At 44.9% G+C, this 19,300-nt stretch overlaps 2 protein-coding genes across 2 annotated transcripts in view; one reads left to right on the top strand and one right to left on the bottom strand.

Moving 5' to 3' along the window:
- Positions 1-11,501, bottom strand: part of RNF121 (ring finger protein 121) — a gene marked incomplete at its 3' end in the record, with an annotated part of 84,944 nt that extends 73,443 nt beyond the window's left edge. The window contains exon 1 of the mRNA XM_084248520.1: positions 11,370-11,501. Coding sequence (XP_084104646.1) covers positions 11,370-11,432 — 63 coding nt within the window. The 5' untranslated portion in view covers positions 11,433-11,501. The remainder of the gene's footprint in view (positions 1-11,369) is intronic.
- Positions 11,502-13,405: 1,904 nt separating this feature from the next.
- On the top strand, positions 13,406-18,217 carry XNDC1N (XRCC1 N-terminal domain containing 1, N-terminal like; the record flags this gene model as incomplete). The annotated part of the gene is made up of 4 exons (XM_084230759.1): positions 13,406-13,450; positions 14,987-15,128; positions 16,559-16,714; positions 17,945-18,217. 4 exons carry the CDS (start codon positions 13,406-13,408, stop codon positions 18,193-18,195), a joined length of 594 nt encoding a protein of 197 aa, XP_084086885.1. The 3' UTR covers positions 18,196-18,217.
- Between the last annotated feature and the right edge of the window lie 1,083 nt (positions 18,218-19,300).

Below are 19,300 nucleotides of genomic sequence, written 5' to 3'. Positions count from 1 at the left end.
GTAGTCTGAGATGTCTCTGTGCTTCTTTGAATTACAGTATTTAGTACATTTGATCATCTGACTGAGTTCCACTCGACTACAAGCAGCCTGAAAGCAGGGCTTATGTCTTTATTACCCTTCACAGGTAGAACAGTGCATTTATGTTTGATGAATGAGTAAATGAACAGGATTCTCCCACCATCATATGAGGCTAGCATAATAAATAACTTTCTTATTATTTTAAGCTGACAACACTAGGGCTCAGGTGCCTTACTGACTTGCTTAAGGTAATAACTGAGTGGTCGAGTTAGGATAAGGAAGCAGATTTTCAGAGTTCCAGTCCAATGTCCAAACCTCTCCCTGGGCTCTAAGCTCATATTTCCAACTACCTAATTAATACTACCACTTAGATGTTTAAATAGGTATCTCAAACTTGCTGAACAGAATTTTTAAACTATTTAAAATCCTTCAATAAAATTCTAGCTGTTTAACAGCATCTACTAGGCCTCACAGATCTGACTGCCAAAACTACCTGATCTCATGTGATTATTTTGCCCTTGTTCATGATGATTTTGTCACATTCCCATTCTTTCTGGTTCCAAGACATGCCTTACTGATTTGTACTGATTTGTACTTGCTCTCCATAACTACCCTTTTTAAAGCAGAGCCTCTCCGCTAGGCCCTCTCTGTCACATCTCTCTACTTTCCTCTTGAGCACATGCCACCATTTGGAGTTATCTTGCTTGTTGCTTATTTGTCATCTGCTTCCCCCTATTAGAAAGTAAACCCCACAAGAGCAAGGACCTTGGTTATCTTGTTCACTGCTAAAAATTACTGATGCCTAGAAAAACAGCTGACATATTGAAACCACAAGTATTTGATGAAAGAATGAATAAGCAATACAGATTACGTACTAACAAATGCTTGATGAATGTGTGATTCACATTCCTCATCTTTGACCCATGAAAGCCAGAGAATGACTCTGAGGAGTACAGGCTCAGTTCACCTGGGACTGGAAAGGGCAAAAAAAGGAGAGGAAAGGGCAAAACACAAATAAATGGAATTGCTCCTACATAACACTCTTAAGAGTTTACTTCCTCCACTCTCACTCTTACTCAGATCCTCATCATCTCTTAGACTACTGCAGTTTCTCGCTGCTACTCCCCTCAGCAACTAATTTCTTCTCCTTTCTTCAATTTGATCCCTCAAAAAACAACTTCTACACTTCTACCAGACTTACCATTTTGAGACATAAATGTGAACATGTTACAAGCCAAGCTTCTCAGCATGCTGTTTAAAAAGGTCTCTCCAAACTTAGTTCCCACTGTTATCCCTCATACCCACACATCTAGGCTTTCTAATGCCTCCAAATCTTCACATCTTTCCATTTTGCCACCTCACAGACCATTTATTAGCCCCCTGAGAGCAGGAGCCATGCCTTCATCTTGGTGTCCCCAGCACAGTGTCGAGCATACGCAAGCACTCAATAATTGATGACTTAAGGAATGAAGAAACAAATCTTACCTCCTCAGCCTGGCACCGAAAGTCAATTTCATGTAGGTTCCAATCTATGTTTCCAGATTTAGCACTTAGTCCTATCTCACTTGCTAATCCCCAAACACATCCTTCTTTTTCACATTTACTCGGGGTCTTCATTCCTGATGCACATGTGCACACTTTCTCTTTCTCTAGTGAAATTTAAATTACCACTAAGATGCAGCACAGATGGTTCCTTATCCATGAAGTCTTCCCTAACCACACCAGTGGGAAGGGATTTACTTTCCCAGTGGCACTTTGTTCTACTGACAAGGTATGTAGTACTTCTATCTTAAATGGGCCTCCCTGGTGGAACCGGTCAAGTCTCACCACTATCACCAGCCACTGCAGTATGAGTTCGATCCCTGACCAGGGAGCTAACCCTCATGGCACAGCAGACCTCTCCTGTCTTGCCCTACTCCCATCAGCAGTGTATTTCAGTATATCCGCCTGTTCTGCTCCCCACTCTGTCTGATGAATTCTCTCACCACCCGCACATCTGGCCTACACCCCAGTTCTTATATGCATAAATAAAAGCTTTTTAAAAAAAATTAGTCACTATCTTTCCAACTGGACTACAAGTCCTATTTTTCTAAATGAACTGTAAGCTTTTGAAGGCAAGAAACAGTTTGCCTTCTTATCTCTCAACTCAAATGCTTAATACAGTGCCTTGCACAAAACAAGCAGTGGTCAATAAATGTTTTATTAGCAGAGAATATTACCCTCAAGGATTAGAGATTTCATGCCTCCATTCCTCCATGTCTGTGTTTTTACCTTGACCTAAACTGGCCTCCCATCCACATGGCAAACATTTATCCCTCCTTTAAGAATCAGTCCAAATTACTGACTCTTCACCAACTCTCCCAGATATACTTAAGCATCATTTATTCCATGTACCTATGGTACTGTGTACATAGCTCATAACCCTTCTTACTACACTATATTTTCTTTATCACATAATTTATAGATTCCTCTCCCCACTAGACCATGAACTCTTATGAAGCAGAAACAGTCTCTTTATTCATGAATTACCAAGACAAAACAAGTATCTGGCAAAATTAAATGCTCCATAAATATATGGTAAATTCTGAAAACAGTGAATCCATGTTACAGACCATCAATAGAGACTATGGAATCACACTGCCAGGTTAAATCCCAACTCCACTTACAAGCTAGGCAAACTTGTATAAATTAATTTGCTGTGCCTTAGTTTTTCTCATCTGCTAAAATAGAATTAAAATATCTAAAGCATGTAAAATGCTTGATATAGCATCTGGAACACACGCACTAAAAATGTTTGTTATTTTTGTTATCATTAGAAGAAGACGAGACTGTTTCTGCTAAACGACAACCTCAGCTGAGGTTAGGCTCCATCCTATGGGCAGTGGGGAGTAAAATGTCACCTGGGGCCTCTTAAGTAACAGAACACATTAAGTTACTGAGAACACACTACTGGGGGAACTGACCTTGGTAGGGCTATGTGCTCTACCTCCAGCTTTCTACTTCCCTTTTCCGCAGTTTCTCCCTAGATGCCCAGAGCCTAAATCCCAAGACCATCACTCAGCATTCCTTTGGGAAGGCCGCACTTTAGAGGGAACTAATGAGTTTGTGTTTACTTACAGATTTTCCTCTGAGGAGCAAAGAGATAACAAATGACTCCAAAAGGGCATACTCACAGAAATAAAGTGGAGGTGAGGAATGACAGATGGATTATCTTGAATTGACTTTTATGCAGCAAGCCTTTAAGTCAAACAGTCCCAGGTGAACTGAGCCTGTACTCCTCAGAGTCATTCTCTGGCCTACATGGGTCAAAGATGCAAAGAACTTCATGCAAAAAACTCTATGGATCAAAGATGCAAAGAAGCAGGATCTGGGGAAAGGTATAAAGATGACTGAAAAGCTGAATCTACTGAAATAAGAATGTTAACCCAACATGAAGACATCTGCAACAGAGATATTCAAAGAGGAAATAGGCTAACCATAGAATAATAAGCTCCATGTCATTATGAGGTTTATACACAGGCTGGGTGATGGGTTGCTAGGGATGTTCAACACAGGTGAATGGGTAGATTTAAGATTTGAATTCAGGGCCTCCCTGGTGGCACAGGGGTTAAGACACAACCTATGAAGCTGTCCACAGCCTCTGCAGCGTGGGTTCGATCCCTGCCGGCCAGTGAGGGTCCCACATGGCGCCACAAACCTCTCCTGTCTCGCCCGCTACTCCCCTCAGCAGTGTATTTCAGTTGGTTCCCCACTCTGTCTCTGGTGAATCCTCTCACCCTCCCGCATATCTGGCCTGTACCTCAGCTCTTGTGTAAATAAATAAAAAATTAAAAAAAAAAAGTCATCTAACTAGTACAAGCCTATCATTTCATAGATGAAGCACTAAGGTACAGGGCCTTCCTGGTGGGCAAGGGATTAAGTCTCAGCATAATGAAGCTATCAGCATGAGTTTGATCCCCAGCCAGGGAGCTACCCACATGGCACAGCAGACCTCTCCTATCTCGCCCGCTGCCCCCCTCAGCAGTGTATTTCAGACAGTCGGCCTGTTCTGCTCCCCACTCTGTTTCTGGTGAATCCTCTCACCCCCACACCTCTGGCCTGCACCCCAGCTCTCATATACATAAATAAAATAAATCTTTAAAAATAAACTAAGGTACAGAGAGGTTGGAATCTTTCATGAGTTCTTTTGTTTTATACATTTATCGAATCATACTCTTTGCCAGGCAGTAGGATGATTAGAGCTTTCAAGAAGAACCTCGTCTCACAGGAGAGACAAATAGCATGAACCCAGTCAAATAACCTCTATAAATAAAGTACCACAGTTTTTTTTTTTTGTTTGTTTTTTTAAAGATTTGTGGTATTCATGCATACAAGAACTGGGATACAGGCCAGAGGTGCAGAGGGGTGAGAGGATTCACCAAAGACAGAGTGGGGTACAGAACAGGCAGATTGTAAAGTCCCACACTTTACTGGCAGAAATGTTTAGTTTAAGAAAGTATGAAAAGTATATAGTAATACTGTCAGAGTGGTTAAAAGCACAGATGTTGGAGTGGTCTTGCGACTGAACCGCAGCAGTGTCACTTACCTGGCTGCGTGACATTGAGCAAATTAAATTTGCTAAACTCAGTTTCCTAAGTGTACAATGGGTACAAAAATAATACTTGTTGGGCCTCCCTGGTGGCACAGCACTGTGAAGCGATCCGCAGCCTCTGCAGCACAAGTTTGATCCCCCGGCCAGCACATGGCGCAGCAGACCTCTCTTGTCTCACCCACTGCTCCCCTCAGCAGTGTTTCAGTAGATCTGCCTGTTCTGTTCCCCACTCTGTGGTGAATCCTCTCACCCCCTACACCTCTGTCCTGTACCCCAGTTCTTGTATGCATAAACAAATCTTTTAAAAAAATATTTGTTTTGTAAGGCTGTGGTATTAAGTTAGATAATGCATATAAAACAAAGGACCTAGCACAGAGTAAGTACTCTTCTCATGCTCTCTTACACTAGACATTTCTAACAATAAAGGGTGGGACTTTATTTATAGGGGTCATTTGACCCCATTATAGGGGTCATGGTATTTGTCTGTCTCTCCTGTGAGACCAGGTTCTCCTCGAAAGCCCTAATCATCCTACTGCCTAGCAGAGCGTATGATTCAATACTAGCTCACCCTGATCACTGTTCTGAGCCTGGGCTCAGTTTTCAAAGCATATATTATCATTTGGCTGTTACTGAGACAAAATAAATTTGCTAACCCTAGTCTAGAACCTAGGTGGATTGCTTACTAGTTTAGTTTTTTGTTTTTTCCACTAAACTTACTACCACTCATTTTGCACGCCTTAAAAAAAAAAACTCAAGATAAATGGTCAGATAGCCAATATTAACTCCAGTCACACATGCTTCAATCCCTCAATAAGATCTTGGCTTTGACCAAGAATCCCTAGAGAAGAAAACCCCTGGAAACAAGGAACACTTATTAAATGTCTACAGGGAGAGACCCACAGGAGGAAAAAAAAAAAACCACAACAGTGATTACTACTTTGAAGCAAGGGATGGGAACTTCCACGGGCTGCCTGCTGGAGGTTTACTCAACTAGCTGGGAAAAGAAGATGTGATACTGACTGCCATTTCCTCCCTGTTGTGCACACTGCACCTATGCCACGGTCCACAGCACCTGTAACACATTTTCGTTTATCAGTCTTTCTCTCTACACCCCAGTCTGTGAATTCCTCAGGGCAATTATCAGACCTTACCTATCCTAGCATTTTAGGTATAGTACAATGTGCCTGCAAAATAGAAGGTGCTTCAGAAGTTTAATGAATTAGTTGATAAATGAACAAAGAAAGCCACAAAATGCAAAGAAAGATTATCTGTCTTGTATAGTCTTAGAAGGTGAGGGCACTTTCTGCTGGAACCTTAAAGGACAGGTAGGGTTTGCAAAGGCACAGAGGGAATGGAAAGTTACTACAGGCAAGCAGGACAGCTTCAACAAAGACGTGGCAATAGTCAGAAATATAGTACACAGTATGTTAAAGCCAAAATTAGATTTAGACATGATTTAATCCAACGGTTCGATTCTTACAATAGAGATTTTTTTTTTTTTTTAATAGAGGCATGTTTTATTTATTTATTTATTTGTTTGTTTGTTTTGTTTATACATGCACTGGGTACAGTCAGAAGCGCGGGAGGGTGAGAGAATTCACCAGAGCCAGAGCGGGGAGCAGAACAGGCAGAAGGACCGAAGTACACTGCTGAGGGGAGCAGCGGGCGGCAGGAGAGGTCTGCGCACCATGTGGGACCCTCCTCTGGTGGCTGGGGAGCAGCCTGGGATCGAACCGGCGCTGCAGAGGCCGCGGGCAGCTTCGCAACCCAGCACTCAACCGCTGCGCCACCGGGGAGGCCCACAATAGAGATTTTATAAACATTCAGCAGAAAAACAGAGGTTTTGGCAAATCACATTCACTAAATAATAGCTATTATTACTATTGCTCAAAAATAATTATCAAACACTTATTAGATGCCTACTGTATGCCAGCTGAGGTGAAGGGTCTATAACAATGAGCAAAACAGACTTGACCTCTGCTCTCTCATGTACCTTACAGTCTAGTGAGGAAGATAAAACAACGCTTGGGGTAGAGGAAGCACAGGAAGGCCAAAGAAACATAACAGGATCACCCAATCAGTGACCAGTAAGAAAAAGCTCCTTCATTTTCAAAGTATGGCTTGAGACACCCAAGGGCTTCTGCTGAATCCCTTCAAGGACCACAAGCCTTCAGAGTAAGATTTTGTTTGACTAGAAGGTTTCATAACTAACTGAAGGTTAAAAAACCACCAATCCAGTCCAATCTCCTTTTTTAACAAGCATAAAACAGGACCCAGAAGAGGTAAATTAAGTGTTTTTTTGTGGGAACCTCGCCGGCAGCCAAGGAACGAATCAGCGCTGCAGAGGCTGCGGGCAGCGTCACAGCCCAGCACGCAACCACTGCGCTACCAGGGGAGGCCCAATTAAGTGCTTTTTTAACTCTGGCTTGAGCTAGAAACTACTCACTCATTTTGTGGCTGTAGGATAAGGAAAAAGTATCAGGTTTTTCTGCCCTCCCGCCATTAGGATAGATGAGGGAACCCTGTGGTCCTGAATGCATGCCTGATGGTGGGCCCCTGAAGTGAGTACACCTGGGCTGAGACTGGGCTTTTAGGGGCAGCTTCGCAGAGACGCCAGCAGAAGCAGAGAGAAGAGAAGCAGTAGAAGCTGAGGAGCAGAGAAGCCGAGAGAGAAGCAGAGCCATGAGAAGAGGAGAGAGAATGTGAGAGAAGGCCAGAGAGCCCAGAGTGAAGACTTGCTGGGGGCTGGGAGGCCTGCCAACATCCCGGCCCCCCAGCACCCCTACCTGCCACGTACCCGGTAAATTCCAATAAAAGCCTGAAAAGCCACTGAGGGCTCCAGGACTCCTCCTTTACCCGGACTGCTGGATCAGAAAACCTGCCCTGTGTCATTCCTGCCCCTACAGAGGCAGATGAACAAGCACCGGGAGAAGACACACCCAGAATTTACAGACACTGGCTGGGCCGACTGGCTGACCGTGATTGGATGTTGAAGTGCCTTTCTATCAAGCCAGCTCTTTGTATCAAAAGGATGCCTCTAAATCCTCTCAGAGGATGGCCAGCTACCTCTTTGAGTAATTCACTGGCTCACAAGTAGCACTTATTTCTGGGCCTCCTGCGAAGCTCATAACCAGGTTTTATCCTTGTGGGGTAAGTGAAAATTATCAGGATTTTCTGCCCTCCTGCCATTAGCATTAATGATAGACCCCTGCGGTCCTACACATGTGCCTGATGGTGGACACCTGGAGTAGAGTGTGGGCATGCACAGGTGGGCACACTTGGGCTGACAAGGGCGGCGTCACAGGCACTAGCAGAGAGGAGAACGAGAGTAGTAGAACGAGAGCAGAGCAGCAAAGGAGAAGCAGAGACCACGAGAGAAGCCAGAGAGCCCAGGAAGAATGAAGACTTGCGGGGGGCTGGGAGGCCCGCCAGCCTCCTGCCCCTACCCCCCCAGCCTCCAGCCCCTCTGCCTGCCGTGTACCTGGGTGCCACACTACAAATGGTGTAAAAAGCTCAATAAAAGTCTGAAATAGCCACTGAAGGCTCCAGGACTCTCCTTTACCCATCTGCCCGGATCATAGAGATCCTGCACTGTGCCTTCCTGGCACTACAAACCTAACACCCTCAAGCACTGTTTGGCAAATTGACAGAACTGATCTCAGTCAGTCATCACAGAACCATTTAATTCCCAGTCTGAGCTGGCTGTATCTATCCCTCATTTCCCTACCACTCGGCTAATCCCACGGGACCAGAGGTTCAGCAGAACCAAATTACCAATAAATTAAAGGACCTGCATGCCCCTCGGCATGTCTCAATTGCTCTGAATCCTAACTCCTTCAGTTATAAATAGGAAATAAAACGAGACGCTAATAAAACTCATCACAAGTACTGCATCAATGTTCACATATAAAATAATCAAGCAACACAGCTGTAAGTTATCTGCCAGCAGAGCCCAGAGTGAGAAATGGAACCAAGGGAAGCTATACATAGCATGGGCTAATATTGTACAGGCAGACCTGGGTTGGAACCTGCACTTCCCCACTCACAAACTGTGGACTCCTACGAAAGTTACTTAAGCACTGTTTAAACAAGTGCTACTTTATGGTAAGGGCTCAATAAACAGCAGTCTTTTCCTAAATTTTTTCCTATGTCCCCTTTTCTATCCACCTCTCTAAAACGTAAGCAGTTAGCAAAGACTAAATTAAAATTACTTCAACCACTCGGGAAAGTATAATGAAAAAGACAAGAGAGGAGGAAAGTAGTGTGAATCAGCTGATGCTGCTATCATATTAATGGCATCTGATAATAAAAACATATCTACAAAATCCTGATAATAGAAAACATAGGTACAAAATCCTGATCATACCACAGCATGTGCAATCTTTCCAGACATATGGAAAAGCACACCAACTGCATCCTAGTATAATAATCAGAGCTCTGCAATCGTTTATCAACCAAACAGTGCTATAGGATAGCAACTCTTATGCCACATGCAAATCATTGCTTCTCTGTAACCTAACCTTTAATTTTTCGTTCCATCTCTAGCAGACTTCACTGACCCCCCCCTTAGCAGACTCAAGTGCTTGTCCCCTATGTTACAATGTGCTTGTTACAACACAGTACAGCAATCAATTATCTAGAATTGTAATGGGCCATTTTTATGTCTCTTCAATATAAGTTAGCAAAGAGCTATTCGTGCTCATTTTTGCATATCCCGTTCATAACACACGGTAGTTCCCCATAATTACAAATGATAGATTTTGCCTTTCACTAGTTGAAGCTGATGAAAAACAGCTGGAGATGCATCAGTAGACACTCCCACACAAACTAAGGTCTGCCAGCTCAGACCCCTATTTTGGGAGGGTAGGGTGAAACCTGAAGAAATATCGGACTTCCTGCTTCTCAGAGTTAGACAAAGGATACAACCAACCCATATAGAATTTACAGACAACGAATTATATTTTCTCAGTAAATCTAACAAATAACACAGGTTTCTGGGATGCATGCTAATGGTTACAATCAAAGCTGACCTCTAAGCATGACACTCTGGAAGTATATTATGCTTTTAGAAGCACCAAAGTTCTTAAAACAATAAGGGAAGAAAAATGTTTTACATAAAAAATGTCTAACATCAAAACTTTAAATTTCTCCTCTGCCAAATCTTGGTGTTTATCTCAATGAACCTTGATTTAGGACACTGCAATCAGACTCCCTCAAAGGAGAGCCCACAGACTAACAAACCGAAACTCCAAAACAGTATTTACCTCTTTCAAGGTGCTTTCAAATATGGCTCAATGAACCAAAGCCAACAGTAATCACAGAAACATAAAGCTGGAAGGGATCCTGGAGGTCATTTCCACAACTACCGTGCCCACTGAGTGGTATCCAAACATCTCTAGTCTCTTGTGATAAGCAGGTAGGAAACTAAAATGCTTCTTTAACACCCTCCTCTCCCAACCCCCACCTGTAAGTTTCTCAGTCTCCTCCTCTTCCCACCCCCCACCTATGGTAATGATTTCAATCAGGTAAACCAAATCCTCCAAGTCATCCCATTATCACGCAGCAGGCTTTGCTTCTCGGGGTCACTTCTACTCCCTTTCTCCAACCCTTCCCACCCACTACCAACACACAGCCAGGGTCTCTAAGAGTCTTATCCCCCAGAGTTCACACCACTTCCATCTTTAACAAACAGTCCCCTTCCTCCTTTTCTCCCATGCTGTCCATACTCCAACATGTGCAAGCCACAAGCACATCTAGCTATGAATACACCTTTGGCCTCAGAATCTTTACCCTTTCCTGCCTCGCCTCCTCTCTCTGCTTCTCAGCGCTGTGCTTTATTCCCTTCAAACTCAGGGTCTCCTTCATCCTAACGATTCCTGCAAGGACTACTAATTGAATACGCCAGTCGCTAAAAGGCATTAGAAAGGTGAAGGGGACGTATATGCTCAAGGAGCTCACCCTCAAAGAACTCATGTAAGTCCAGAAGGAGAGAATCATGTACTCCTTTAAGGTTCAGCTCCTCTGGGAAGCCTTCCCTAGTTCAAATGGAATTGGTCTCTCTCAGCGCTACCATTACCACCAGGTGTGATCATCAGTTTCTGGCGTCTCCCACCACTCGATGGTGGGCTCTTCAAGAAGATCCCTCGGGGTTCCTAACACTTGGCCCAGGACTGGGCACAAAAGTGACGCTTCATGTTTGTTAAATAAGTGAACATGGATGAATTTCGATATGCATTCATTCATCAATTCGTTTTTTCATTCGTTGACCAAAACCATACTGAGCACATATTATGTACAAAGTTCTAGAGCGTACAGATAAATAACTCGAAGCTATAACACTAGTTGATTAGCCCTCTTGCCCGGTCCGAGCCGCCAAACCCCGCTGTGAGGCTGGACGGCGGCCGCCCCCCGAGAAAGCCCAGCCTTCCCCAGCCCAAGTCAACGCCCCTCAACTGAAGCTCCCTCTCAGCCTCTGGTCCCACCTTAGGATTCCCAGCTACTGTAACCTCAAAACCGCACCCACACACACACCCCTCTGGTTTCCCTCCCAGCCCTTCATCTCCATCCCTGAAGTCACTCCCCACGACTGCCTCAGCGTCCCCGAGGCCGGGGTCCCCGACTTCCCCCTCCGCGCACCCGCCCCCCAGTTGGCTCCTTCCCTGCAGGGTCCCCTCTCTCTGAGGACCCGCACTCCTGATGCCTCCCGACACCTTCCTTCAGTGTCACGCTAACTCTCCTGTCCTCGACTCTGAACTCTTACCTCATCCAGCTCTCGTTCCCCGGCAGCACCTCCTCCAACCTCCAGCTCCACGACTGCCGCCATCTTCGCGGCTCTCCCCCTCCCCCCACTACCCGCGCGAGCCAGCTGCTTCCGCCACTCGCGGGGCCCCAGCCAATCGCAGGCGCCGGCGCCGGCAGAGGGGGTGGGGCTTAAGGCAGGCGGTGACCTGACAGCCGCTAAGAGACCGTCCACTTGCTACTCGCTTAGAGGTCAAGGAGGCACGGTTACCTCGCACCTCCAAGCTTCGGCGGAGGCGCGTTCTTTGAAAATGAGAAATTGGGCTTGTGTTATTTTCGTGGTAAATATTTCACCAGTTCTTCCCTTTGGAGAGCCAAAGAGAAGTGTTCTTAAACCGTCAACTTTCACGACGCTCCCTGACTCTGGGCTCCCTGGAACGAGGCGTGGAAGCGCTGAGGACTACATTTCCCAGCATGCAGTCAATCTGACCCGGAAGTCTAACTTCCGCGCTCTGGGCAAGAGATTTGTGGTTAGAAAAAATATATATAAACACGTGTATTTTCTTACTGGCTACAGCAGTAAGAAATGCTCTTGCCTCTTGCCTCGGTGAGGGTCGTTCTTCGGAAATAATGGCTTCTTGAGGTCCCAGAACGAATTCTCAGGCTTTGGGAGGCGGAAGCGTGTGCTCGGGGTCAGAAGGCGGAGGTCAGAGGGCTGAATTGGCGGGAGAACTAGTTTGTGACCCGCGATCTGACGCTGCGGTGACTCTGCGCGGTTTGTGGTCTCAGGTGAGGAGCCCTGAGGGCTGTTGGTGGGAAGGTGAGTGGCCGAAAGATGGGGTGGCATCAAAGAAGTGGCCTCGCGATTAGGCTCCCGGAGCTGAGAACTGAAAAGCTTTGCGGGAACTCTCTGCAGTCATTTGTATTTTAACCATGTTTGTGTTGCCCTTAAAGTATTGTTTTTCATTTGAGTGTATACTTTGGATCCATTTGATTATAATTATTAAAATATGTTACGAGGTAGGAATCAACTTTTACTTTTCTTCACATTGTGAACCAGCCTTCCAAACACTTTGCTACTGCATCTTTTTCTGATAGAATCAGGATTGTGGTCCACCTCACGATCAACAGACTGTAAGTTCTCATTTATACCAAGTGGCAAAGGATTTGCGTACATCAGCAAGGCACTGAAGATTTATAATAGAAGAATAACTTAATGAGAAGCAGATTTAGAAAGATTCATTTTATGGGAAGGAAAATAAATGAGACTTGTACCATATATTTAGTTAAAACAGGGTTGCACATGCATACTATGTGATCAGATCTCGGGCTATAAAGATGAATGATTTAAGGTACACATTCATGCCACTGGGAGTTCACCTGTATATAAATCCAACTTTAGGGCCTCCCTGGTGGCACTGGGGTTAAACTCTCAGCACTGTCAAATATTGCCACCCGTTGCAGCATGAGTTCGATTCTCAGCCAGGGAGCTGACCCACATAAGGTGCAGCAGACATCTCCTGTCTCACCCACTGTTCCCCTCAGCAGTGTACTTCAGTAAATCTGCCTCTTCTGCTCCCCATTCTGTCTCTGGTGAATCTCTCTCTCTCTCAAACACACACACACACACACACACACCTCTGGCCTGTACCTCAGTTCCTGTATGCATAAATAAATCTTAAAATAAATAAATCCAACTTTAACATGTTAATATTTTCATATGTATTTGCTGCTCTCTTGTCCAGTGGTTGCATTCTAGTTGTTTCACCTTTATTGGGATCTAATCAGCTGGCCCAGATCTGCTTCCTACCCATCCCCTGACCCAGTCCTGGGGGTCATCAGAAACAGTCTGACTGATGGCTGCAAATGACTCCTGTTAGCAGACAAACATAACTAGTTTATTTTTTTCTTGCTCTCTTCTTCAGGAGCAACATGAGAATTCCTTCTCCTATGGAAACTGATCAGCCCAAAATACAGGGAGTGCCAAACTGGTGACAGAAGAAGTCTTAAGAAGAAAGCATCATATTTGCCTTTTATTTGACATCTGCTGGGTCTGTCATGGCTCCTGTGAAGATTACCCATGTGGTATCATTTTCCTCTCAGGTATATTAATTAGCAGCCATGGTATTTTCTTGGTGACTGAAAGGAGTAAAAAAATTAAGAGATTTGGGGAACTCCTAATCCATTAGAAAAGACAGTGTCCCTTCTTTGAGAGTCCAGCGTCAAGAGGGAATGCATAGCCCTCCCTCAGGTTTTCCCCAGGCTGCATGAAAGATGGGCTCCCAGGCGTTAAGGTAATGGGGGAAACAATCTTAGGATTCCACCTGTAGTTTGGAGGGAATTAGCAATGCAATAGGTCCAAAGTCTGTTTGGGGTCCCTAGAAGAGTAATTTAGTCACTCTGACAAAGACTAGTCAGGGTACTCAGGGTCATTTGTGAGCTGTGAGCATGTTACCACCATCACCAAAGGTGTGCTCAGCCTCATCCTATAAGTCCTACAATATCTCAGCTAGCTTGTTAGACCCTGGGCATAGCTAGCTCCTGGACCCTGGGCCCAAGACTCATCCAGTGTGGTGGTTCTTAGGGACATCCCATCCTTAACTCTGCTGTCATTGCTCTATCCATTTACCCATTTTCTTCACTCTTTCCCTTTTGTTATCCTAGTCTTTCTCAACTTTGGGTGGGATAAGTTTGTGTTTTATAGCAACATTATTTGCTCGATGAGATAAAGTGAAGTAAAATTAAAATTATGCTTATCTTCCTAACCTACGTGGTCAGTCTACGTGGTTCTTCTTCATAGACTCTTAGCCTTATAAAATGTTAGCGAATATTAGCTATCTTCCAGTATCGTTTACAGGAACCCAATTCTAGAAGGTGAAGGGAGGGGGGACAAGTATGTCTCTGTGCCTCCTAATCTATGCTTTAACCTGAGCTCAGCTTTTATTTCTCGAAAACACACACACACTTCAGTGTAAGATTTCATTTAAAAGAAAGAACTTAATTGCTAAAACAGAAAACAAGATTGAAAACCTTGAATCTGGTCTCTCCCTTTACTTACAGATGGAAAAAATTAGATTCAGCAAAAAAAAAAAAGGTAGTTTATTCAAGGCCTTACCACCAAAAAAATATCTGATTTTTCTCAGTATTGCTGCTCCTGCCTTGGAACAAATCACTTTATTTCTAAGCATTAGTTATAAACTTAGAATAAAAATCTTTGCCTGTGTTACAGGGTTACTTTGAAGATAAATATATGGCTGTGAAAGTCTTATAAATGAAAAGAAATGGTATAGTGTGGTGGTTAAAAGCCGTGGATACAGAAAGGTGGGGGGTTCTGAGTTTGGTTAGTTATTTGGTTTCATGGCCTGGGTTAAGTGTCTGTTTATTGATTTGTTAACGAAGCAGTAATAATGGCAACTACCTAGGAGTCAGTATGAAGGTTAAATGAGTCTGGTAAATGAAGCAGAGATCTATAAGCCCCTTGGCTGATGATAGCTGTGTTCCCATGGACTCCCACACGTGCCTGTTCTATCAGGCTATATGGAAGGGTTTGGGAGAATAAGGATCCCTCATTCTTGGGCATCCTTTTATCCCTTGGGCTATGTGCAGTTCCTAATTTTTTTCCTCTTCTCTCTGACTTAGGATCCCAAGTACCCTGTGGAGAACTTGCTAAACCCAGACAGTCAGAGAAGACCTTGGCTCAGCTGCCCTCAGGACAAGAGTGGGCAACTGAAAGTGGAATTACAGTTGGAGAAGGCTGTGCCCATTGGCTACATCGATGTAGGTGAGTGAGTTCCCTGGGACCTGGGGGCCTCTGTGGGAGGACATGGGAGTAACATCCCCCTCCAGATTTCCCACAAAAATGTCTCCCATCAATCTGGCTTTTCATGAAATCAGCTCTCCCTGATTTCCTGCTGTGAAGATGAGATGTGGCCCTTGCCTTTGGGTCAGATATGTGGTGTTGGAGATCTTTGAGGGTTCCATTCACACAGAATTCAATGTGAATGGTGGCCCTTGAATTATGCAACATATCTGCCCTGCTTTGATCTGTGTGATATGGGTGGAGTTTTAGGACATTGACATAAATGCCAACAAGTAGTATGTGTATATGCCTGTGTAAATATCCATGTCAAGAGGAGGTTGGAGGATCAGCTATGCAGGCTTATCTGGGAAGGCGCCATAGGAGTTTAGGATTGAGGGTTGAGAAGTTTGGTCTTAGAATTTACTGGAATAGGGTCTCCCTGGTGGTGCAAGGGTTATGTCTCAGCACTATGAGCTATCCGCAGCCTCTGCAACACAAGTTCGATACCTGGCCAGGGAGCTACCCGCATGGTACAGGAGACCTCTCCTGTCTCTCCCGCAGCTCCCCTCAGCAGTGTATTTCAGTCACTTCACCTGTTCTGCTCCTCACTCTGTCTCTGATGAATCCTCTCACCGCCCCCCCACACCTCTGGCCTGTACCCCAGTTCTTGTGTGCATAAATAAATAAATCCTAGGGTCTCCCCGGTGGCGCAACAGTTGAGCGCTGGGTTGCGAAGCTGCCCGCGGCCTCAGCGGCGCCGGTTAGATCCCCGGCTGTGCCCTGGCCACCAGAGGAGGGTCCCACATGGCGCGCAGACCTCTCCTACCGCCCGCTGTTCCCCTCAGCAGTGTACTTTGGTCCTTCTGCCTGCTCTGCTCCCCGCTCTGGCTCTGGTGAATTCTCTCACCCTCCCGCGCTTCTGACTGTACCCAGTGCATGTATAAACAAAACAAACAAATAAATAAATAAATAAATAAAACATGCCTCTATTAAAAAAATTTTTTTAAATAAATAAATAAATCCTAAAAAAAAATAATAATAATAATTTACTGGAATAAAAACCTGGTAAAGACCAATGGTCTCAACTCTGTCAGGACAGAGAGATGCCAGGCTCCCTAGCAAGGATGAAGAGAGACAGACTTCTCTGCCAGAGCCAGAGGACAGGGAAGTGGCAGGACTCTTCACTTGAGAGTTTTCTGACTGGGAGGAACTCAGTGAACCTTTACATCATCATGTTTTGTGCTGAGGTCTCATTCTACTTCTGTTACCAACTGTACATATCAGTCATCCTTCCTGAGCTTCCAGCTGGAGCTACAATGAGGAGTTTCCTCTTCCCACCTGATTCCCTTGTCTGCAGACTGGGGAGCCCCTATCATCCCATCACCCTATCCTCTCAACCTTTTATTCCCCAGGTAATTGTGGCTGTGCTTTCTTGCAAATTGATGTGGGTCGTTCTTCCTGGTCCCTGGACAGACCTTTCGTCACCCTGCTCCCTGCCACCATGCTAATGTCCCTAGCTGATTCAAAGCAGGGGAAAAACCGCTCCGGAGTCCGCATGTTTAAAGATGGTAAGGAGGGCAGAAGCAGAAATGTGGGAGAGAGGGGTGAGAGATAATGCAGTACAATGGAGGACTGTAAAGTACTGTGGGAGGGAGCCCTTGTAGGGTCTTGGTTCTGTCTGTCATGTGTTGTTTACACGTAACATGATTCAGTGGAGATGATGTAGAAACCCTATCTGTGATGATGTATTTTGTTTGTATAAGTGGATCTAAGTGAAGAGTGGAGAGTAGGTCCATGGAAGCTATAAGACGGTTATTGGTTTCTTTGGTTCTTGTTTTTGTTTTTGTTTTTAAAGATTGATATATTTATTCATACAAGCACTGGGTACAGTCAGAAGCACGGGAGGGTGAGAGAATCCACCAGAGCCAGAGCGGGGAACAGAACAGGCAGAAGGACTGAAGTACACTGCTGAGGGGAGCAGCGGGCGGCAGGAGAGGTCTGCGCGCCATGTGGGACCCTCGCCGGTGGCCAGGGATCGAACCGGTGCTGCAGAGGCTGCTGGCAGCTTCGCAACCCAGCACTCAAGCGCTGCACCACCAGGGGAGGCCCTATATGACAGTTATTGTTATGTAGCATAGCGTGTTGCCCAAGTTTTCTTCTATGCAAATCTGTTCACTGTACACTACCAAGAAACGTAAGATCTCTGGCCTTTAAGTACCTCAAGTTCTTAGGCACTTATACATTTGTCTGTGTTTCAACTGGAGGTGCTTTTAATGTCGGGAAGGAAGAATGATATTGGGGGGTGCATAAGGTAGCAAAGATGGGGTAGAACTAGATCATGCTGGGAATGAAGATGAAGAGAGTTGCAATATTGTTATGTGCTACTGTGGTGGCCTGAGGGCAGTTCAGGTTTCATGGTCCAGGAAGGGCAGAGACAGCTCAGTTAATCCATTGAGCAGTGGTCACCTCGACCCCAACACTACAGACTCCTCCTGTGAAATGAGACATTGACAAGGATCCTGGGGAGATGTAGAATGAGGGTGTACGTGGGCTGGGACCATGTGGAATTGTGACAGGGGTTGTGGGGAGGCAAGGGGCTAGGGCTGACAGCAGCCTCACAGGCCCACTAGGCACTGCCAACCCTGAACACCAAGGCCTGAGGGGTCAGTCAGTGATGAGGTCCATTCTTCCTTTTATTGGAATACATGTCACTCCTATTTTTCCTCAGTATGGACTTTCTTTTTCTTTCTCTGCTCATTTATGTATTTCCATTCCCCCCTTATTTTGTTTTTCTTGAGATGATTTCCTGGCTCCAGCCTCAGGTGACTCATGGGACCGACTTCGCCTTACCTGCTCCCAACCCTTCACACGGCACCAGTCTTTTGGCCTGGCCTTCCTGCGGGTGTGTTCCTCCTTGGACTCAGATGACCCTGTGATAGGCCCCTTGGCGCCTGTGAGCTCTGGGCTGAGCCAGGTATGTGCGATGTTGAGGTACGGACTTGGTATTTTCTCAAACTTTACGGTTTCTGGAGAGGAAACTGGTGCTTGATGAAGGGGTAGACACACTCATACACACATACATTCAAGTATAAACATAAATGGACTTGCTACCCTTTCTTACAGATAGGAGTGAATTCTTCTTTCCAAATTTAGAAGATTCGAGCGAATGAGCCTTGGATATAGTGTATGCAGAGCTATCAGCTGTTTATTCTTTAGCCATAGGAAGTTCTTCATGGATTTGATTTAATCTCATGCTCTATTTCTAGGTTCTTGGGGGCAGTGGCTTCCATCAGACACTTCCTTTCAGCACTGAAAATTCCGGGTCATTGTTTTTCTCTGACCTACCTGCCTAGTAAAGTCAGTTACAGCCTTAGGTATGAGTTCTGCTTTCTCCCCTGTCCAGCACACATACTCGTAAGAGAAGATGTGTAAGTTTCTGGCTGTGTATAGGTGTAGATATATAGGTATCTGGACAATTGAACATCCCTTTTCTCAGTCAGTTTTATAGTTGTTTTTTTGTTTCCTAAGTCTTTTCTGAATCTTGCTTTCCTGTCACTAGTGTCTCTATTCATCTTTCCAAGCCAGTCACAATTTCCTTTACCAATCACTCACAAACAAATATGAGCCTATAATTACCCAAGCTAGAATTGTAGAATTTTAGAATTAAAAAAAATACTTCTGGGCCTCCCTGATGGTGCAAGACGTTAAGTCTCAGCACAATGAAGCTATTGGCAGCCACTGAAACACGAGTTCGATCCCCAGCCAGAGAGCTAACCCACATGGCACAGCAGACCTCCCCTGCCTAGACAGCTGCTCCCTCAGCAGTGTATTTCAGTCAATTCGCCTATTCTGTTCCCCACTCTGTCTCTGGTGAATCCTCTCACACACCCCTCCTTGCACCTCTGGCCTGCACCCCAGCTCTTGTAAGCATAAATAAAAAATAAATCTTTAAAAAAAAAAATACTTCTAACTCATCTAGCCCCACCTGCCTCATTTTTATATCTCTGATAGGGAAACTTACATAGTCAAGTCACACAGTAAGTCAGAGCAGAGTGGGGATTAGAAATAGGGTTTCCTATCATTACACCATATTGCTTCCTATGCGCATAATACATTTTTAGAAGCTTCAAATATTTGACATGGCCAGTAGAATC

The sequence above is a fragment of the Talpa europaea genome, assembly GCF_964194135.1.
Source record: "Talpa europaea genome assembly, chromosome: 1".
NCBI lineage: Eukaryota > Metazoa > Chordata > Mammalia > Eulipotyphla > Talpidae > Talpa > Talpa europaea.
Note: the sequence above shows the minus strand (reverse complement) of the source record. Positions and strands in the feature narration are given on the sequence as shown.